This window comes from Sycon ciliatum, chromosome 1 (assembly GCF_964019385.1).
Source record: "Sycon ciliatum chromosome 1, ocSycCili1.1, whole genome shotgun sequence".
Taxonomy (NCBI): Eukaryota; Metazoa; Porifera; class Calcarea; order Leucosolenida; family Sycettidae; genus Sycon; species Sycon ciliatum.
Window position 1 is genome coordinate 3,435,780 of NC_088643.1, and position 21,976 is coordinate 3,457,755.

At 49.4% G+C, this 21,976-nt stretch overlaps 1 protein-coding gene across 1 annotated transcript in view; it reads right to left on the reverse strand.

Moving 5' to 3' along the window:
• The window catches only part of LOC135810170 (1-phosphatidylinositol 4,5-bisphosphate phosphodiesterase gamma-1-like), a 34,508-nt gene extending 27,655 nt beyond the window's left edge, over nucleotides 1–6,853 (reverse strand). Inside the window, exons 1-7 of the mRNA XM_065323645.1 lie at nucleotides 6,150–6,853; nucleotides 5,428–5,577; nucleotides 4,117–4,210; nucleotides 1,596–1,643; nucleotides 1,277–1,358; nucleotides 1,050–1,130; nucleotides 610–665 (exon numbers count right to left, since the gene is read on the reverse strand). Of these exons, the coding sequence (XP_065179717.1) occupies nucleotides 610–665; nucleotides 1,050–1,130; nucleotides 1,277–1,358; nucleotides 1,596–1,643; nucleotides 4,117–4,210; nucleotides 5,428–5,577; nucleotides 6,150–6,378 (740 nt within the window). The 5' untranslated portion in view covers nucleotides 6,379–6,853. The remainder of the gene's footprint in view (nucleotides 1–609; nucleotides 666–1,049; nucleotides 1,131–1,276; nucleotides 1,359–1,595; nucleotides 1,644–4,116; nucleotides 4,211–5,427; nucleotides 5,578–6,149) is intronic.
• Between the last annotated feature and the right edge of the window lie 15,123 nt (nucleotides 6,854–21,976).

Genomic DNA, 21,976 nt, shown 5'->3' on the forward strand with positions numbered 1-21,976 from the left:
TACCTAAAACACTCCATGCCAGCCCATACCGATGCATAGCATTGGGCGTGAGACTAACGGAGTCTGCCTCGCCCCGCCCAAAAACATTCGTGGTCCACAAGCACGCACGACGCGCGCGCGCAGTGGACGAGCATTGCAAACAGGCAGCTAGCTGTGATCACGCTCTCGGCGAAGAATGGCGTAGCAATGGAGAACAGCATGAAAGCTTGCGGCGGCAAGCCTGTCTGTGCATACACAATAACGATACTCGGTCTAGCCTACGCGTGCGGCACATGCCCTTGATATTGTTTTTCTGCATACTGAAGCTCTCCAGCAAAAAGCCTGAAGATCGTCACAGATTATGCGCAAACAGTTTATGTGTGTGAATCAACAACAGTAGAAGAGTAACGTACTAGGATTTGCGCCCACACATTCCCAGACCCCTGAATGAGAATGATGTCTGCACGGTACACACATAGGTATGCTCAGCCGCAGGACACATATCAACATGATGTGCAACGCATTTGAAAACGTGGCAAACAGACACGAATCAACGCCGCCTTATTTACCAACTGCACACACGCACTGGTGGCTTGTAAAGAGATGCACTAGTGACTAGCGCGGACTTACGGCGTGCCACCCTCGTCCTGAAGGTACTGGGACAAACGGATCTGGACATCCTGAAGCTGCAGGGCAAGTGCAACAGAACACCAGGAACATCATTGCTTGGACAGAGGCAGATCACATATATATTCACACACACACACGCAGACACACAGACACACAGACACACACACACACATGCATACAGACAGACGGAGACACACACACAAACACACATGTCGCCAAGGGGAAACAGCATGATGCAATCACAACAACACACATGCAGGGCACAACAGTATTCATCGTGAGTGTGATTGCTCTGGTAGACCACTACCCCATGTGTTTGAGTGTGTGAAATTGTCTCCGAGGGCCAGCTACTACAGAGAGACAGAGGGAGAAAAGAGTGACAACTACAAGCATATAAGGCGTCCAATACAACAAGACTGGCACTGTTGGCCCACACATACCAGCGGGGCTACTACTATGCCCTGGTAGACACTTCGGAATTGATCATAGTTGATGTAGCCGTTCTTCGAAACGTCCACATCCTGCAGGCAAGCACAATACCAACACAAACAAAATCTCCTTCTCACTAATGGCTGTCTTGTACAGGAAATCTGCATATCCATACACACGTTGAGCAAAAGCTGCAAGTACGCTGTCCACTAATCGTACACGAAATACGGAAGAGTACCTGAAACGCAGTCCTGGCTTTCGTGTTCGGCATCTTGCAGTTGGCATGCTGCAAAAACTTCTTGAACTCCGTGAGACCGACACTGCAGTTAGAGAATACAGACAAGATATGGTTTGGTACACAGATGTTCTTCCCACTGCCGTCCTGCTCCTTTGTTGCTGTTGCTGTTGTTGTTATTGTTGTTGTTGTTGTTGTTGTTGCTGTTGTTATTGTTGTTGTTGTTGTTGTTGTGGTTCTTGTTGTTGTTGTTGTTGTTGTTGTTGTTGTTGTTGTTGTTGTTGTTGTTGTTATTGTCTTGCTTTGGCGATGCATTACTTACTTTCCTGCATTACCACGGTCAAGGTTTCGAAATTCCTTCAACAGCCACCTGTGCGCGTACATGATAGACAGACCGACAAACCAACAAACACACAAAGATCAAACAGATGGCCTATGGCGGACATACGCCGAAGGTTGGAAGTTTTTTCTTTCGGCGGGATACCTTTCAAGAGCAGTGGAACCGCCCCTCGTATTAGTTAGAGTAAACTGAATACAAAACAGATTGATGTTCCATCTCCCGCCCGTGTAGGCTTTGATCGTGCATGTGGCGACTGTGAAAGCATGACGCCATATGTGGGTATGGAAACTATATATGGGCGTGAATCACACTGTGGCTTTGGGAATTTGTGTTTTTAATTGCTCTACTAGGTCTCGGCTCATATTTCTGTTCCGTGCTGAGTCGTCTACAAAGGAGGAAACAGTTCTTTGTGTGTTGGGTGCACTGAGTAATCAAGCCATGACTCAGAGTCTGTTCCCAGGCCAGGCCACCCTGCGTGGGATCTTTCCTGTTAGGACCTGCATGGGATAGATCTTGGGCTACTGACAAAAGAACAATCGAAACCATCCTACTTCTCACCCACCACCCGTGTTACCTGTCAACATGCTAAGTGGCTGACCATCACACTTGGCTAAAGCCAGCCACATGAATGCATGTACAGGGCGGATAGTCAGTTTCCAGCTAAAATAATGACTTAAAATTCGCCTGAATTGAATTGGTAGCACTTGAAGCATTGAGAAGCGCTTGATTTGAAGCCTTTGCTTCCAAAGCTATCCGCCGGAGAGAGAAGCTAAAAAGTGGTCAATCCTTACAAATTGCCAACAAACACGCTGTAAAGGCCGTGCAACACTGCAGGCCTGTAGCAGCAGAGGAGGCTGACAAAGTCGAACACCATCGTTACCATAACCACCTATGACTTCATCGTGAAAAAAAGAGGTGTTAAAAAGGCGACTGCATATCGCACTGCCATGTGCAAGCACTGGTCCGTTTGGTCAGTCTCCACGTCAAAATGCGCCCTAGCTGCAAATCCACCGCCAGAAAACCCAGCGCAAGTACGAGTGCATGCAGGATAAAGGGCATCGTCACTATAATCTCCAGCATCACCGCCAGCACCAGCACCACTGCCAGATCCACCAATACACAGTGTCAGTAGGATCAGCGGCGGTACCATTGCCACTATCAGCAACAGCAGCGCATAGAGTGGTTTCACGTCTTTTGTCACGCGCCTGAAATTTGTGTAGAAAGCGATCATGGCATGTGAATAGTCCCCGGGAAGCAACATGGCCGACATCATGTGACCCATAGATGCAAGGGTTGACTGGAGTTGCAATACAGTAAAACCTGGTTTTAGCGACCACCTGCTTTTGATGACCGCTTTTCCATGCACGGACAGGTTTACATAGAAACTGCACCGGATACAATGGCCACCTGCCTTGCGAGACCAGCGGCCGACTTTTACTGTACCACGTGCCATACTGGACCTGCACATAGCGACCAAAACTAGCCAAAACTGCCATCTTGGCTGGCAGGGCTGACTGCAGCAGGGTTGAAGTGCGCTCTGAAAGACTGAAGCAAGTGCATGCAGTCAACAGAAGTGACAAGTGACAGTGCAGGATGCACTGTATGCACTTGAGGGAGGTGTACTGTGTTTGCATGAAAACATTCTATGCTCCACACCTGTCAATATGAGTACATGGAAGTACAATTATGCACATCTACGTACACGATCCGATATGCAGAACGAATGTATGGGACCTGGTTCTAAAGACCACCTGGCTTTAACGACCGTTTTTGCTTGCAACGTGGGGTGGTCGCTTAAATTAAACAAGGTTTTACTGTATGACCAGGCTGGTCATGAGATAGATGTGAAACCACTCCATAGGCTACGCGAACTAGATCATCGCCGGTATGTTTTTGCAATGAGCAGCAGACTGTGCATCTACTGCTTACACAGCTGCACATAATGCCGTTTATTATTCTATTATTTTTATTTTACTATTACAATTTTTTCAGTAACGCAGATGATGATGATGATGATGATGATGATGATGATGATGATGATTGACATCTTTTGTCTTTTCTTTGGGTTAAAAGGTTAACTTCATCCTCGTTTTCCTATTGCCTTGTATTGGAATTTGCCCATAAAAGTGGCTACGGTGTGATAATGCATTTTTATATTTCGTGTTTTAACATTATTTTCAGAAAATTGCTCTTACAATACCTTGCGTTTCATATTCATAATATTGTTGCCCGTAAAAGCGGCTTGGTCGTATGATGATGATGATGATGATGATGATGATGATGATGATGATGATGATGATGAGCAGACCAATGCACATGCTCCTAGTCTACACAAACCACCCCAATGAACGGCATGCTAGTAGTCACCAAACCCCATGGATGGCATGCTAGTAGTCACCAAACCCCATGGATGGCATGCTAGTAGTCACCAAACCCCATGGATGGCATGATCGAATAGCCTCCAGTGAGGAGCACGTGGACCTGAGAAGAAAACATCACTGACCGTTTCGTTAGAATCGGGTAGCTGAAGTAGCGCTTGGTGGCCTTCAGATGGGACAGTCCGCGCACCCAGTTGTCACGCTCATCACGACCAAACGCTGTCACATGATAGAGCGTGCAGAGCAACAAAGCACACACGTACAGCACACGGCATGCGGCTATTATTACTACTACAACACATTGTCATGGTGATACATGTCTACCACTGCCTTAGCAGGAAATCACTATACGTTGTTGAGTATGGAGTTCAAAGTGGCAGACGGTTGCACAATTGCACATCACGAAATAAGGTGGCGATGGGCAATGTGTTATAAAATCACGGTGTGGTCTCTTTGTCTCTGGTGCAGCCTTTCCAGCAGCCAACAGGGTACAGGACCAACTAACGAGGAAGTTACCATGTACAAAATCACTGTTGAATGCTGACTACTTAGTGATAGGTTGTGTAAAAGCAGCCCCCCCCCCCCCCCACACACACACACCTAAACGCGCACACACAGACACACACAGACACACGCCATGTACATGCACGTACACCCCCCCCCCCCCCGTCCCTCCCACATGTACGCAAATAGAAACACACACACGCACAAAGCAAACACACATCTCCACACTACCCTAAGTCTGTCTCAACTTTCTCTTTACGTTCACTGAAGTTCCGTGTCCATCACTATACACAGTGTTGCTGGAAAAGACTTGTGTCAACACGATAATAATGTTGTGCTGTTGAACAAAACCTTGTGCAGCGGCGCTACTGTGTACTGTGTGGAGCAAAACAAACTGCACTCCAAGAACAACATGCTGCCGAATTACATTATTAATTTTGCAATTTCTTTTCCTGCACAGCCGAATTGCCACCCCAGACCAACCCCCTGCAACACCATCTGATGATTCAAGTGCACTGGTGGAGCACCACTACCTTCACTGCAAACACAATAGATTACTCATCATCATAACCTAGGCTAGGCTGAACCCCCAAACCACTACATGTAGCGCTCTTGAAATCTTCACACTCATGTCACACTGTCCAATAAAATAATTACGGACACTGTCAACAGTTTTCTCTCTCCTCTTCTTCCACCGTGGCATGCTGAAGCGTGACTGGATACCGGAAAGCGTGCATAAACTACTTCACAGTCCCATTTTCAAACCAACAAAGTGATAAGGATCAACAGCAGAAGTCACACGTTCGTAAACAATAGCGCGCCCATCGCGCCGTTACCGACGCACTATGTGCCTGCCATCGCACAAGTGAAGTGTTCACAGTTTACAGCCACCGTAGACTAGTAGTAGGCACTGTCTGTACACAAGTACTTACCAACCAAACTGAGCGTCTTCAGGCGAAATTCGGTGCCGTAGAGAATCACGAAACAGGCAGCTTCATCGCAACGACGTGCATCGTCCGGGTAACGCTCAAAGTCTTTGCTCTGGCGGCCTTTCCGAATCTCCTGGATTTCCCTGATGTCGACTGCAGAGACGAGAGAAGCGAGAAAAGTTCACACAAGCAAACATTTCCTTTCCTCAAAAATCGAACACAAGCGGAAATTTTCCATTTCAGGAAATACAAGTACTTAGTAGTGCACTGATGAGAGGCCTCGGACCCTATTTTGCCGGGCTGGCCACGAACACCTCCAGGTTTTGTCATTGTCCTGTTCGCTATGGAGTCTGGTCGCATTCCAAATAACATATCCCAGGTGAAAATGGACTCATCCCGGGAACACAATAGCAGCAACCTTGCCAACAATATCATGGTGTCCCGATCTCACCCACTAGTGCAAATGCGCAGACGCGTTCTCTACCTCAATCCACAAAGCCCTACCCACAACAGCACAAGTGAAATCAAAACTGAATTCACTGAAACAAAACAGTACTGCATACAGCCAGCAAGACGTAGTAGAAGACGTGCTGTTCTGTGAGCTCTGGAAGTGTTCACGCCAGGCCGTGAACCCAGACAACAATAGCTACAGCAACACAGCGCTGTAGTACGCTTATCAGCCGTGTAGAAAATCTAACTACAGGGTACGCGGCCGCCACCTTTACCTGTCCCCTCCGGAGTAGCGTTTCTTCCCACTCTGCCAGCAGGATACCAAGCTATCTCGAACGTCTCTACCCGCAAATAGAAGGATCTGCGCTCCGGTCTTCGCCGGGGCCAGAACTTGGTCATCCCAGTGCCACCCTCCATGACCCTCAGGATGAGCGCGAGATCCTCATTGCTCTCCAGATGTTTGTAGACAACATCGGCCGTTTGAATGCTCGACGAGGAAGACATCCTGAAGGCCGCCGAGGAGAGAGATGACTAGCTCGAGCCACCCAACGGCCAACGGTAGCTCCGTCGCTGACGAACAGAGCAAGTGAGCTGCGTCGACAAGGCACGGGGAAGCGTCGACGGCCGTGCGCTGGGTCAGCAGCGCACCGTCCGTGAACCTACGCGCCCGCAACGCTCAGTGCAGGCCAGGGAGAGATCGGTTTCGGGACAACATTGGAAAAGCAGTTTGTTATCCAGACGCTGAAAAGAGTGAAATCAGAGAGGACATCTAGAACTAAGTAGAAGCCACACTGGGCTACGGCTACAACACTACCAACACAGCCATTGGCCAACGCAGACACCAAATGTGACCAAAGCTCCAGTCCAGCGACAACATTCACGAAAATCTGCCAAAAAGCTACAGTACAGGCACAGTCGACTAGTCAGCTAGCAGTGCAGTCAGTGCAGCTCACTCAGCTCCGACTGTGTACTGACTGTAGACTGTAGTGTAGAGAGAGTGTAGACAACCGACTGTACTGACTCAGTGTAGTCTGTCACTGCCTGTAAGTGTAACTGGCATGGCGGCTGCAAGCCTGCATGCAGCGAGCGTTTTATGACACTCGTACTCCAGCTCTACTCCTGACTCCTGACCTGAGCATGCACTACATCCAGGACCTGAGCCGGCGCATGGCAGACTGGCCCAGCGCGCTATCGCGCAGACTGCTCATTTCATGTCATGACATCAAGAGAGTGAGAGATGCACTTCCCCAGCCAGCAGCCACACTGCTGACCACCACCAGTTATTTGCGGTGTGAGCTAGATAATAATTATACTACATGTACCATGTGTACTGCGCGCAGCTGAGCTGAGTGCTAAAGCGAGGTAGATTTTACGCTGTGAAACGTGTTTTTATGAACAAAAAAATCTTATGTCAGATCCGATAATGCATAATTATAAATGGAAAGTAATAATTCACAGGCATGATGTTCAAAAGGTACCGGTTTACCTGGGTAGATATCTACGATATCGATAGCGCGCGCTAGTCGCTAGGATAGGAAAAGGAGGTCAGACTTCAGACTCAGAGTCAGATGACTCGACAACTCGACTCTGCCCTTGCAGCTTGGCGGATAATGCCAACGGAAAAACTGGCAGACAATTATTATTAATTTTGGCACTTTTTTCTGTTATGTACATATTGTTTCATGCATGCATGTAGATCTACATGTGGATAAAGAAATGGAGCAGAGTTCAAGGAATTGGAAGTGCCTGCCGTAAATTGCGTAAGGTTTTTTTTTCGGCCGGTCGGCTACTATCATTAATTTTCGTCTTGGGGGTTAGACAAGGGGAAGTACTAGTAGATCTACTATTTTACTATTTTACTAGTAGCCATGTAGGGGCGTGAGTCCGCCTTTCGGCATCGGGAGTTGCAGCTCGCTCGACTCGACTCTACCGAGTGAAGAGAACCCACTAGTCTGTGGCACACCTTGATCTGGCGACCTGTGTCGTGGGGATTTTGCAGTGCAGATGTGCGACTGCGGGGCTCGAACCCACGACCTCTCTCGGGTCGAGTAGGGTTTGTCTGGTTCTGTCACTTATTTTCGATCAGATTCTGCCCAATGCTTGGAGTACTGTTATCCACCAAAGGGCTACGACTGAGACTGACTCTGCGTCCGAGGTCACCATGGTCACGTCAGGAAGGCTAAAGAGTAAAGTGTGGCCGCTGACCATGCTGCGGAAGTCAGTAAATCTGATATTATTCGATCGAGCCGCTCAGCATCATGCCAAACTGCCATGTCCATGATAACCATGATTATTATTATTATTATTATTATTAATTTTTGATAGGGCAATCCCCACAGGCCTAAGGCCTTTTGACAGGGTACCCTAAAAAATGAAGAACAGAATTACGGAAGGTATGCAAGGAAGAACTTGAGCGGACCTCCGCTGGGAGGGCATTCCAGCGGTCAGAGCCAAGGGAAGTGACAGAAAATAAACCATAGCGACGTTTGGCTGTCGGAAGAGCAAGGGAAGAGGACACTTGAGAGCGGGTGCGAGAACTAGTGCAGGTAGAATTAGAGCGGAGACAGAAACAGTTAGCAACAAAGACACTAGCCAGATCATGAAGCGCACGGTACGTTAGAACGTACAGCTTGAATTGGTGCCTGACAGACAAGGGAATGATATGGTAGCGGACAAGAACAAGGGAGACATCAGATAGGCGGGGCATGCAAAATACAATACGCAGCGCTCTATTACTAAGTCGGACAACACGGTCATGGAGGGAGGCAGAAAGGCAGTGAGCAAAGGAATTAGACCCATACTCAAGTATGGACTGAATGGAACAGATGTAGAAAGCCCTCTTAGCATCGATCGTTAAATGGTCTCGGACCTTTCTAAACATTCCTACATGTATCTTACAGCCTATTTTACGTTCTAATTGTGCAATGTGAACTCCAAAGGAGAGATGTTCGTCAAGAACTATACCGAGGTATTTCACGTGTGCACTAGGGGTGATGGTGACATCTTCAATCTGAACGTTGACATCGGGGTCAAGAGGTTTCGACTTTGGCCTGAACACAACAAGCTGGGTTTTCGAGGAGTTCAACATAAGACCTCTTGTTGCCAAGAATTCCTTTACTTTGATGATGTCCTCTGTGAGGTCTTTGCATAAGTTCTGGACATTCTTCCCCGCCCTGTATAAAGACACATCATCTGCGTATTGACGGGCTTTGCAGTGTTTGGGCACAGCGGGGAGTTTCCTCACGGACAAGTTGAATAGAAACGGCCCTAAAACAGAGCCTTGTGGAACGCCTCTGTTGCTTGTGTATGGTTGCCCTTGTTGAGTCTTAGTGACCACGCACTGTTGTCTGTTTGTAAGGTAGCTGTGAAACCATTGCAGAGCGACTCCGCCAATACCAATCTCAAGTAGTTCTTGAAGTAACATGTTGTGGTTGACAGTGTCAAAGGCCTTTGACATATCAAGGAAGGCAGCCACTACGTAGTCACCCTTGTCCAAGGCGAGCATCCAATCGTTGGTAACACAAGTCAGCAAGTCTTCGCAGGAGTGGCCTCTGCGGTAGGCGAATTGCTCTGCAGCAGGGAGTCGTAAATACCGGTATTTTACGACTCCCTGCTCTGCAGGGAGATGTTGCAGTGCGGGTGGTGCATTCTGGATGTAGCGTATGAGTTGATCATGCACTATGTGCTCAAGTAACTTTGACATATGGGGGAGCAGTGATATTGGTCTGTAGTTGGAGGAGACCGACTTCAACAAGACCATTATTTTTGATGGTTACCGGTACGGCGGTAGATCTACGCGGTTGACGGGTAATCGTGGCACTGATAATGAATGACACTGGGCACTGGCTGTGACTCGTGTGAGGTCGTGGACTAGGAGATCTTCAGTTTTACTTTTACTTTGACTGATTGTGATGACAGAAGACGATGCATTGCGCCTGCCGAACTTCATACAGTAGTTACTGTTGACCGTGGTGAGGATGATTACGTACAATGACAGTACCGGCATGCATGTTCCTGTGATAACCCGCTCGGACAGCGTTCCGGTTAGTCTCGCCCATGGCTGTGTCGTCTCTAACCCTCGGAACGTTTTGTGACAAGTATAGTCACGGCTGGCATAACGCAACTTCACCCAGTCCTAACCCAACACACACATAACCAACTGATCTCGTCAGAGCAGAGAATATGTTCCTGTTTGGAAGAAGAGCACCGAAAGAACCTCTCGCTAAAAGCAGCAGCATGCCATGATATAACACATCGTAGAAAACAGCAAGCAGCGGCAGTAGCGATAGTACTTGCTAAACATGCAGCTGAACTGCAACTTTGTCCGCTGCGCGGAACGGCGATCGGACACGCACACGCACACACGCACACGCACAGGTCTGCGTGATCTAGAAGCGGCTGTCATCATAAGATACGCAAAGTGTGAAAGGGTATTAGAACGGGGCAAGCCTAGACCCGGCGTCTGGACCGCAACATGTACTTGATTAAAAGCATAGCCAGTCAATGGTCAAGCAGGTGCAATCACGCACATCCACACCTAGCGTACTACTACTATAAAGCGAATTCATAACTACAGGTACATTGCACTGTCTACTGCAAATGCACAGTCGTGCGCTTCATCTATTGACAGCAGCAAAACCTATCATTTTACAGTCTCACTGGGTAGGTGACCTCGCCGGCACACACCGTATATTATATTGTATAATAACTGTTCCAACTACGGTCCGGAAGACACAGTGTGTCCACGTTCTACGCACAGTAGCTATCAGCAGTAGTTAAAAGTTACAAGCCCTCACTCTCGGGCTATGACATCTCCCCGCGCCTTCGAAAAGACTGCCACGTCCTCGTGGCGACAACATTCGGCTTACCGTCGTCTTCTCAACTGGGTTTGCATTCCAAAGTACTGCGGTGGCCGGACGGTCCTCCCAGCTCGAGTCTGAACCGCAATCTGGGCTGGTTGTGGCGGTGGCTGGTTGACTGGTAGCGGGATCTGCACAACTGGTTGGCCGCCAACACCGTCCACGCCGCCATACGTCTCATGCTGGGCATCCTCATCAGAATCCCAATACAACAAGTCTGTAGGGTCCGGCACATACACATCAGCCGGGGGCGTTTCGACAGACTCAGCATCTTCAGGTTCCTCCACCTCACTCACAGCGTGAAGATGGTTAGGCCTTACTCTACATCGTTTTAGCCTGTTCACGTGCACAATCTGCACCTTGACATTGGCCGCTCGTGTATCTCTCACCCGATACACTACGTCTGACAACTTCGTTACTATTTCAAACGGCCCTTGCCAGAGCTTGGAGAACTTCGGAGTAGTCCCCATCGGAACTGCTGGTACCAACAACCATACCAGATCTCCTTCTGCGAATGAAACGGGTACTGCTCCCGAATCATGCAAGTGAGCTTGATGCTTGTGCACGGTTTCCAACTTCTTCCGCACAACTGCATGCACATGCGCTAGCCTTTGTCTCAAATCTCTGACATAGCTAGGCTCGCATAAGCTGACCATCTCATCAGGTGGTAAGCCATAAGCGACATCCTGTGGCAGACACATCTGTCTACCGAACAGTAGATACGCAGGCGTGTAACCCGTACTCGCCTGAGGCGTGGCTCTGTAAGCCATCAAAACCGCCGGCAAATGCACATCCCAATCTCGCTGATGCACATCGACATAGTGAGAAATCATCTTCTCCAATGTCTGATTAAAACGCTCTACCAACCCATTTCCAGCAGGGTGATAAGCCGTCGTCCTGGTCTTTTTAATACCAAGCATTGAACAGACATCTCTGAACAATCTGGAGTCAAAGTTTTTGCCCTGGTCAGTGTGCACACTCTCCGGTGCTCCAAACCTTGCAACAAACTCACTCACAAACTTTGAAGCTATCGTGGATGCATCCATCCGTTTCAGCGGATACGCTTCAACCCATTTGGTAAAATAGTCAACAATTACCAAAATGTGCTTGTTGCCAGCATCTGTCTCTGGCAATCCGGGAATCAAATCCATTCCAACTCTCTCGAATGGATATCCCGACCAAGTGACCTCTAGTGGTGCGCCACTGCCACGCCCCACAGGTCTCGATCGTCGACTGCACGACGCACAACTACCAATCCAGTCTTCCACATCTCTCTTCATGCCATACCAGAAGAGCTTGGACTGAATCTGGTGATACGTTCTAGTCACCCCTAAGTGACCTAGATGATCATGGTACTCACTCAGCACCTGACCGCGCAACGCAACTGGCACCAAAATTTGAAACTTTGTGCCCTCTCCTGCGTTCTCACTGTGCAAAACGCGACATATCACGTCCTCTCGCACCACAAGACATTTTCGTCCTCGGAAATAATGCCTCAGAGCCGGACTCACACCAGTCAAGTCAGGCGAAGATGACCCGGAGCTGAGCCACTCACTCAGCCGTGTCAATTCATGATCACGTTGCTGAACATCAGCCCAATCAGCTAATGTCCAGTTTCGTCGCCACACAAAGGGCGTAGGAAGGTCACTCTGGACCGACTCAGCATTCGCCACTGAGCTCCTTTCGTCTGATACCACAGCGATCACCTCATCAGGGACTGTGGTGCCACACCTCTGATCCTGCACTTGTCGAGACAAGCCATCAGCATTGGCATGGACTTTACCTTTCCGATAACGCACCTCGTAATCGAAATCACTCAGAAACTCAAGCCACCGCGCCACGATCGCACTTGGTTCTTTGAAACGGTTCAGGTATTTTAGTGCCTGATGGTCTGTGCGCACGACAAACCTTCGACCCAGCAAATAGCATCTGAAATGCCTAAATGCCCACACTAGTCCGAGGAGTTCACTCTTCGTCGAGCCATAATTCCTCTCTGCAGAGTTCAACCCTCTGCTTGCATACGCAATAGGTCGCTCCCGACCATCTGCGTCGGTCTGGGACAACACAGCTCCCAAACCATGACCACTTGCGTCCACATCGACTACAAATGGGGGCGCATCGGTCTCAAACCTCGGATACGCCAACGTGGGTGCTGAAGACATCTTCTGTTTCAGCAATTGGAATGCGATCTCACACTCGCCATCCCATGAAAACCTCTGGTTTTGCCTCGTCAGCTTCACCAGCGGCCGAGAAATGGATGCAAAATCCTTCACAAACCGTCGATAGTAGCCACAGAAACCCATAAAAGAACGCACCTCGGCTACGTTCTTTGGGCACCGCCACTCTGACACGGTCTCAATCTTGTCCGGATCGGTGCGCACACCATCCTTCGTGACAACATGACCCAAGAAATTGACTTCTGTCCTCAACAGATGACATTTCGAGGGTTTCAACCGAAGACCAGCCTCCAGTAGTCTTTGGAACACTGCTTCCAGTCGTTCCAAGTGTTCGTCAAACGTCTTTGAGAACACGATAATATCATCGAGGTATACCAGGCACATCTGCCACTGCAAACCTCGCAAAACGGCACTCATCAGCCGTTGAAATGAGCTCGGGCCATTGCACACACCAAATGGCATCACATTGAACTCATAGTGCCCATCAGGCGTGGAAAATGCCGTCTTGGCCTTGTCTGCCTCGTCCATTGGCATCTGATGATACCCAGAGCACAGATCAAGCGTCGAGAAGTACATCGCACCGCCCAACGCGTCCAACGTATCATCAATACGCGGGAGTGGGTATGGATCTTTCACGGTTATTGCATTGACTCTCCGATAATCAACACAGAACCTCGTCGATCCGTCCTTCTTCCGCACCAACACAACTGGTGAAGACCATGGACTGACCGATTCTTCGATCACACCCTGTTCAAGCATGTCGTCAACCAACTTCCGACATGTTTCTCGTGAGCTCCAAGGCAATCTCCTTGCGGGCTCATAAACTGGACCATCACAGCTAGTCCTAATCTCGTGTTTCAACACGTCTGTCCGACCCAGCTCGGACATGTTCATAGCGAATACACATCTGTACTGCTCGACCAAGGTTCTGAGCCTAGCCAACTGCTCGGCCTCAACCACAGGCTGCTCGCTGTTGCCTGTATCAGGTGGGAAGCATGCCTCCCGGTTACCCTCCTGAGAGCAACAGCCATCAGGCATCGTACCACGACCACGCTGGTCAACGTCGGCCTCGTGTACTGCCTCATCATCCCTCATCGCACAATGGTGTGACCGACCATCGTCATCACCACCACCGGTTTCAAGCAGCCTCTTCCCGCCTGGAGAGCGCTTCCCTGCGCCGGGACCACCATCGGGGTTCCCCACTCGCAGTACAGACCACAAATCCTGGTTAGCCCCGTAGCTACACCAGTCATTCGCCTCGTCCAACTCTTCACTACCGTCCACCACAGTTGCAACTGCACACAGCTTGCCAATCTGGGCTCTCTTGGGCAGAGTGATTTGTTCCGCCGTGCAATTCATCAATCGCACGGGAACACGATTCTCTTGTGGCCGCACAACACACTTTGCCACCAAGAGACCAGGGTCGCTCGCAGTCCCACAATCTGGTTCCGTGAGCCCCAACTCTGGCATCCCATCGAATGCAAGAGTGTCCACCACAGCCGCCACGGTCATCTCGTGGTGTGGTGGGAGAACAATCTTCTCCTGCAAGCGGAGCGGAGCCTCATCTGCACCACTCCCTCGCCTTTCTTCGACCTTGAAACATAGCTTGCCATTCGCAGAGGTTATGTTACAGGGAATGCTGGACAGCACATCACGTCCCAGCACACATGGAAATCGTAGCCCATCGACTACCCGCATTTCCGGCGAACAAACACATCCTTGAACGCCTAGGTGAACAACCACTTTTCCATTCACCACCAGAGGCTTACCATCTGCCCCACAAAACTTCAACCCAGGCGCATCCGCCGTGAGTCGATCCGGATCGTAGCCCAGCTTCCTGGCTAGATCCGCAGATACTAAGCTTACAGCCGCTCCAGTATCTACCAGCATCTCCACTGACAACCCATCGATTGTCCCCGTGGTCAACATCCCCGTTCCAGAGTCGCATCCGACCATAGGAATGGATTGTTCGACAGCACGCTCATCAGGTGCTGCCGGATTACACTCTCGACCCAAAGAAATGGTCTGACCAGGCACGTGGGCCATCGCCCCAGTCACTGGCCGTTTCCCAAAGGCCCTCTCCTCGAGCCATCGTATCCTCCGCGCCCCGTCTGCGCTTCACGAGGACATTGGGCTGCCCTGTGGCCCGGTTCACCACAGTTCCAACAAGTGAACATCTTCACTCGTCGAGCGGGCTCCTGATCCCGAGTTCTTCCTCGGCCTCGCCCTCCTTGACCACTTGGAGCATCACGCCTCTCCAGTAGTTGGTCGAGCGTCCTCACCAGGCTGCTCAAGGTACGCTCGAGGACGTCCGTCTGTCCTCTCGCTGGAGCCTCAGCAACATCCACAGCGGCCGTCACCAACTGTGTTTGCGGGCTCTCTCCGTAGGGGCCCACCAGCCTCTGCGGAGCTTCGCTTGGCAAGTCAACACTTCGCCAAACCTTTTCCAGGTGCAGCGCCATCTCTAATGCCGCCTGCACCGTCGCCGGAGGATTCTCCTGCAGCCTCACTCTCAAGGCCACGGGAGATACCGCCTCGATGAACTGGTCCCTCACCAGCTCATCCTGTAACCCACCCGGCATGTTGGGGTACGCCCGCACCACCAGCCGACGCAGATCATCCGCCAGATGCGCTAAATCCTCACCGGATTTACGCCTCCTCGTGCGGAATTGAGCCTTAAATTGCCGCTCATTAGCAGGTGGTGCGAACCTTCGCTCAAGGTCCGCACTCACATGCTGCCATACGGCCCGTCTTGCAGCCGGTATAGTAGCCAAAAAGCGTTGCGCCCCACCTCTGAGGCGTACCGCTAAGTACTGCGCTTTCTGCGGGTCATTCCACCCGTTCACCTGCGCGCACTGATCGAAGTACTGGTTATACTCCACCCAGTCTCCGGAACCATCGTAGGCCTCGGGCATCACCGCAGGCCTCCCGAAGGCTGGAGCAACTGGCGCTCCTCCAGCACCAGCTACCGCTCCCCCTGCTGCAGCCATCACTGCACCAGGGCCACCCACCGCAGCAGCACCACCAGCTACTAACGGTTGATGAACATTTGCAGCAGGCGCATTCACACCTCTGCCTTGTTGTTGCTGTTGCTGAGCCATCGTCAACACAGCAAAAGAACGAGCAAAGTAGACAAATAGTGCTAGCAGGACGACTGATCCGCGAAGAACTCAGTCCTCTTCGCCTCAGCTCGCCTGATATACTCAGCCACGCCGCTGCCGTCCGATCACGGCCCGCGCGCGCCTACGAGTGCACACCCCAATTGCACGTGGGCACAGCGTACTCAACCACTGTAACCCTGACCGCCGTGTGAACATGCCAAGCGACCACCGTCGCATCAGGTTTCCCGATCCCACGCCTGACTCGCGACATCTCGCGGAGCCTCGTGCGCCATCCGGATTCCCGCTCATCACACACTTAGCCTAGCCGACCAGTGCAAGCCGCATCATGCATGCCTCTCAACATCATGCCATGATTCCTCGCGCACAAGGCCGCCAATAGTTCACCCTAATCACTCCGGCTGGCATCCCAGCTTGAGGACTAGACCAAACAGACCAGAGTGGTACGACACATCCATACCCCTCCTTTTGAACTGTATGCCCATCATGCAGCATGCAATTCTCATCACAAAAGGCAGCTCAGTCATCACTGCGCCATGCCTATCGAGCACAACAGAGAACAAACCTCTTTATTCCCTGGTGGAGGCCAGTTCCCGCACCCACAACAACACAACCAGTAGTGAGGCAGGATACATTGAACATCTTCAATATACTTAGACTGCGCTTGCACCGTCTACAAGCGCCTGGCCGAGATCTTCGCGCCTCTTCTAGGAATGGTGAACTTTGTTGCCTCGTTCTTGCCAGCCATCCTGGTCACAGCACCACTTGTGATAACCCGCTCGGACAGCGTTCCGGTTAGTCTCGCCCATGGCTGTGTCGTCTCTAACCCTCGGAACGTTTTGTGACAAGTATAGTCACGGCTGGCATAACGCAACTTCACCCAGTCCTAACCCAACACACACATAACCAACTGATCTCGTCAGAGCAGAGAATATGTTCCTGTTTGGAAGAAGAGCACCGAAAGAACCTCTCGCTAAAAGCAGCAGCATGCCATGATATAACACATCGTAGAAAACAGCAAGCAGCGGCAGTAGCGATAGTACTTGCTAAACATGCAGCTGAACTGCAACTTTGTCCGCTGCGCGGAACGGCGATCGGACACGCACACGCACACACGCACACGCACAGGTCTGCGTGATCTAGAAGCGGCTGTCATCATAAGATACGCAAAGTGTGAAAGGGTATTAGAACGGGGCAAGCCTAGACCCGGCGTCTGGACCGCAACATGTACTTGATTAAAAGCATAGCCAGTCAATGGTCAAGCAGGTGCAATCACGCACATCCACACCTAGCGTACTACTACTATAAAGCGAATTCATAACTACAGGTACATTGCACTGTCTACTGCAAATGCACAGTCGTGCGCTTCATCTATTGACAGCAGCAAAACCTATCATTTTACAGTCTCACTGGGTAGGTGACCTCGCCGGCACACACCGTATATTATATTGTATAATAACTGTTCCAACTACGGTCCGGAAGACACAGTGTGTCCACGTTCTACGCACAGTAGCTATCAGCAGTAGTTAAAAGTTACAAGCCCTCACTCTCGGGCTATGACATTCCCAAAACTCAGCCGGGAGTGGCCCCTAAAAATGCCTACTGTAGATCTACATGTACATGTACATACAGCACTTTTTTTTTGAAAAATACCGGCACACAACTTAACTCACCGGAAGGCACATGGCCCATGGCATGGGGTGAGACGGGGGGGGGGGGGAGATTGGTGCTGGTGCCGTGGTGGGCATACCATGCTCAACCGACCAGAGGTCTCGACAGCTTCGAATGGCAGGGGCACCATCAGAACGGGGCGAAATGAAAGATTAGAATAGAGAGGACGGCCTAATATGACACACACATGTATTGTACATGTACATGATATAACCTAATACTGGTTAAAAACCAGTATTAGATAAACTGTGTTATAGTTCACGCAATTGTTAGATTGACAGCATGAAACAAGGTGGAGGACACTGTGTTCGGAAACAGTGACCTTACTACAACCTTCCGCGGTTGGCAGAGCCCCAGTCCCTGCGGACCATTTGAACCATATGGCCCTATTATGGGTATCGCACCCGGTTCTGACCCTCATTATACTAGGGGGTTAGGAGACTACTCCTGATGTCGTCTTGTTTTCTTCGCTCTTTTCTTTCACTTGTATAAAGACTTCTTTTTCTTTTTTCTTCCAACTTCTGCCCATGGCGTCCTTCTCTCAGCTCGTCAACTGTCAACAGTTGTTTTGTCATCACCATGACACTGTTGCGAGAAGGTGCTCTCTGTAGACGGGGTTGGTGATGTCCCGACGTGGCCATGGGTAGGCCTTCACCACGTCGGAACATATGGACGTAACTAACAAAACTGCATGATCAAATTGAGGCACTTGTAGTTGTTTAGGTTTGTAGATGAAATTCAAGTTTTTTTCGACAGTTCAAGTTTACGTGACGCCATCAACAACATATGAGCTATTTCCAAGCGGTATTGTCTTTTGATGAAGGTAACCAACGTGTAGCAAAATTGAAGCAGTTGCTCAGGTTTGTAGATGAAATTCAAGTTTTCTTGACCAGTACTAGTTTGCGTGGCAGCATCAACAGCAGGCAGGCTAACGAGTGGAGGTAACCAACGTGTAGCCGGGGTGTTCCGACGTGGTGAAGGCCTACCCATGGCCACGTCGGGACATCACCAACCCCGTCTACAGAGAGCAACTTCTCGCGACAGTGTCATGGTGATGACAAAAGAAACTGTTGACAGTTGACGAGCTGAGAGAAGGACGCCATGGGCAGAAGTAAGTTGGAAGAAAAAAGAAAAAGAAGTCTTTATACAAGTTAAAGAAAAGAGCGAAGAAAACTAGACGACATCAGGAGTAGTCTCCTAACCCCCTAGCATAATGAGGGTCAGAACCGGGTGCGATACCCATATGGTTCAAATGGTCCGCAGGGACCGGGGCTCTGCCAACCGCGGAAGGTTGTAGTAAGGTCACTGTTTCCGAACACAGTGTCCTCCACCTTGTTTCATGCTGTCAATCTAACAATTATGTATTGTACATGTAGCAGAAACTAATAAAGATGATGGGAGTGACGAAAAGTGTCAAATGAAGGGCACCATGATAATAAGGCGGTTAGAAGTGGAATGTAGCTACTTGTACTCAGTTTGGTTTGAGGGAAAGACGCAAACGAGAAGAGTCTGAAGAAAAAATTGACTGTCACCACCAGGCACGAGGACTCGAACCAGGGACCCTTGCTTGAAGCCAGGCTATGCTCTAACCACTGAGCTACATGTATGGTGAAGTCGTACTCAGAATTGGCGGGTGAAGAATTTGGTTTGGGGTAGAAGTGCAGGCATGATCCCGGACGGGTCGTCGGTTGCCCAATGCCAGGCAGACTGCCGAAGGGGATGGTCGTCGACCTTCTTCTTGAAGAATGAAGGTGATTGACTTCTGGGAGTAGTGAGCAGCACTGAGGATAGAGGCTGGGTGGTAATCAATCCAGGTTTCAATCATGAGTGGGGGAAAGGCCGAATGTGGAGCTGTCTTTCAGTTTGCCAGCTGGAAAGGGTGATGGCTCGCGAGTTGCGTGCGGACGCTGGCCCCAGTGTTGGGCTGGGGCTGGAGCTGGGGCGGGGAGGAGGAGGGCTATGATCATGGCAGGGCCAGTCAGGTAGTGGGGCTTGAAGAGGTATATGTACAAGTAGTAGAGTGCAGCAACAAATAGTTGGACGGATGTCCAGAGTAGGGAGGCAACAGCTAACCATCTATCACTCACGACAGGAACTGAGTGCCCTATGTCATCCTCCATGTTTCTAGCGCTGGAACGCCCTGCCACCGGTGCTGCGGATGATATCTGCATACCGTCAATTTCGCATGGAGTGTACTCCCCACACCCAAGCATGATCTCTATGTCTCCCACACTGCTTGTCTGTCTGTCTTTTTGCTTTCCAGTCTGTCTCTGTCGGTCTGTCAGTCTGTCTGTCTCTCTATCTCTCTGTCTCTATGTCTCTCTCTCTATCTCCATCTCTCTCAGTCTCTGTCTGTCTGTCTGTCTGTTTTTCTGTCTGTATGTCGGTCGGTCTGTCGGTCTGTCTGTCTGTCTGTCTGTCTCTCTGCCTCTCTCTCTTCCCAGTTCGCAAGGCTGGGCGGGGTTGTGAGCAGGCTATTTTTTAATACCGCAATCAATAAGACGAGCTGAATTGACATGTGTATCCTATGGTCCGTATTTATTCGCACAGTGTCAAACGATGGAAACAATGTGCAGTAAAACGATGGAAGAAGGAAGAGCGTTGTACGAAAACTTGTTAGAATCATAAGTACTGTCTTCTTCACTGTTTCTTCATTCTTCCTTTGTTTTGCTGCACATTGTTTCCATCGTTCGGCACTGCACAAATAAATACGGTATATACATGTCGACTCAGCTCGTCTTATTGATTGCGGTTTAAAATTGTTGTCTTTTCTTATTTGCTACTCGGATAGTGAGCCAATAATACATTTTTAAATGTAAAAAGGAAAGGCACATACACGTATGGACAGTGGACACAAGTTTAAAAGAGTAACCGTCCACCGAGTTGGAAGACTGTTGGTTAGCGCTTCGGAGATGTGTTGGAGGCTTGGAGCTAGGTACACTCATACCTCGGTTATCCGGACCCCGAAGTTACGGGCACTTCGGTCTACCGGGCACTATTTGGGCGAATTTCAGGGGAAATATTACTACTCTTTTGTCACTTTTCGTAGAAATATTGACGTCATATGCCATATCGATGGCCTTTTCCCCATCAAGATGTACATGTATATGATTCGGAGTTACGGACATTTCAAAGTTACGGGCAGTGCAAGGTCCCGGACTGCCCGGATAAACGAGGTGTGAGTGTATCCGCAGGGCGTCGAATGTCTCAGTACTCTGTCAGTTTTGTGCCTAGTTGTTGCACTTTCTGACTGTATATAGTATCTACATTGTAGTCACAGTGGTGGACAGTTACTCTTAGCAAGTATCCATACCGGTATGTCCCTTTTCTTCAAGTTCTTATTATTTCCTATTATTTCTGCTTTCATCTCATTACAAATTTTCTGTGCATTTTTTCATTATCTACGCATAAAATCTAGACAGACAACCTGCTTGTTAAAATCATTCATCTGCTTTCAGGCGTATAACTCTGTTGTAGACATAATTATCAGTCTCAGTCTTTTATTAGAGTTAGTTGTGTAACTAATACTTGTACTTACTCTCTCCCCATCTATCCATCTATCTAACCATCATGGACTCTTGATGGCACTACACGTTGTTCGTGGATCGAAAAATTTATTATAAATGACACGTCTCTAGCTAGTAGTAGTACCAGTACATGTACATGGAGTAGATCTACAAACATGCCAGAATGATGTGATGTTGACGTCCCATTAGTTACTGTTTGTATGCATGCAAAGCCCGTCTCCATCCTGTTTTATGTCGCACGCTCTAGTGTGATCCGTAGTATTATATGCCAGCTATGCAACTAATTACTTCACTTGCACCAGTATCAGCTGGGTTTTGTGTGCATGCACTATTCCTAACTAAAATAAGTGGATGAATCCATGATCACAGGTACAACACGGTACACTTCGTGGCAAGAGAGTCGAGTTGGCTACACAGACTGACTCCTACTACTAGTACTACAGTACAGTAGATTCCGGCTGTTCGACATGACGAAAGCCAGGCCGATATGATACGTTTCCAATGACTATGTTACAATATGTGGCCGACATCTTGGCACTTGGGGCTTACCCGACGTTTCATTCACTTCGATCAGCAAGTCGTAAATATAGTATTTTAGGACTGTTTGGAAAGCAGAACACTTTTTTTGAGTTTGTCCTACTTACTCCATTTGGTCGGAGCGCTCATCCTCAGTCTTAGCTATAAACAATAGAGAAGTTCTGCATTTTTGGAATTTCGGAATATTTTTTCGACTACAGGTACTGGGTCCG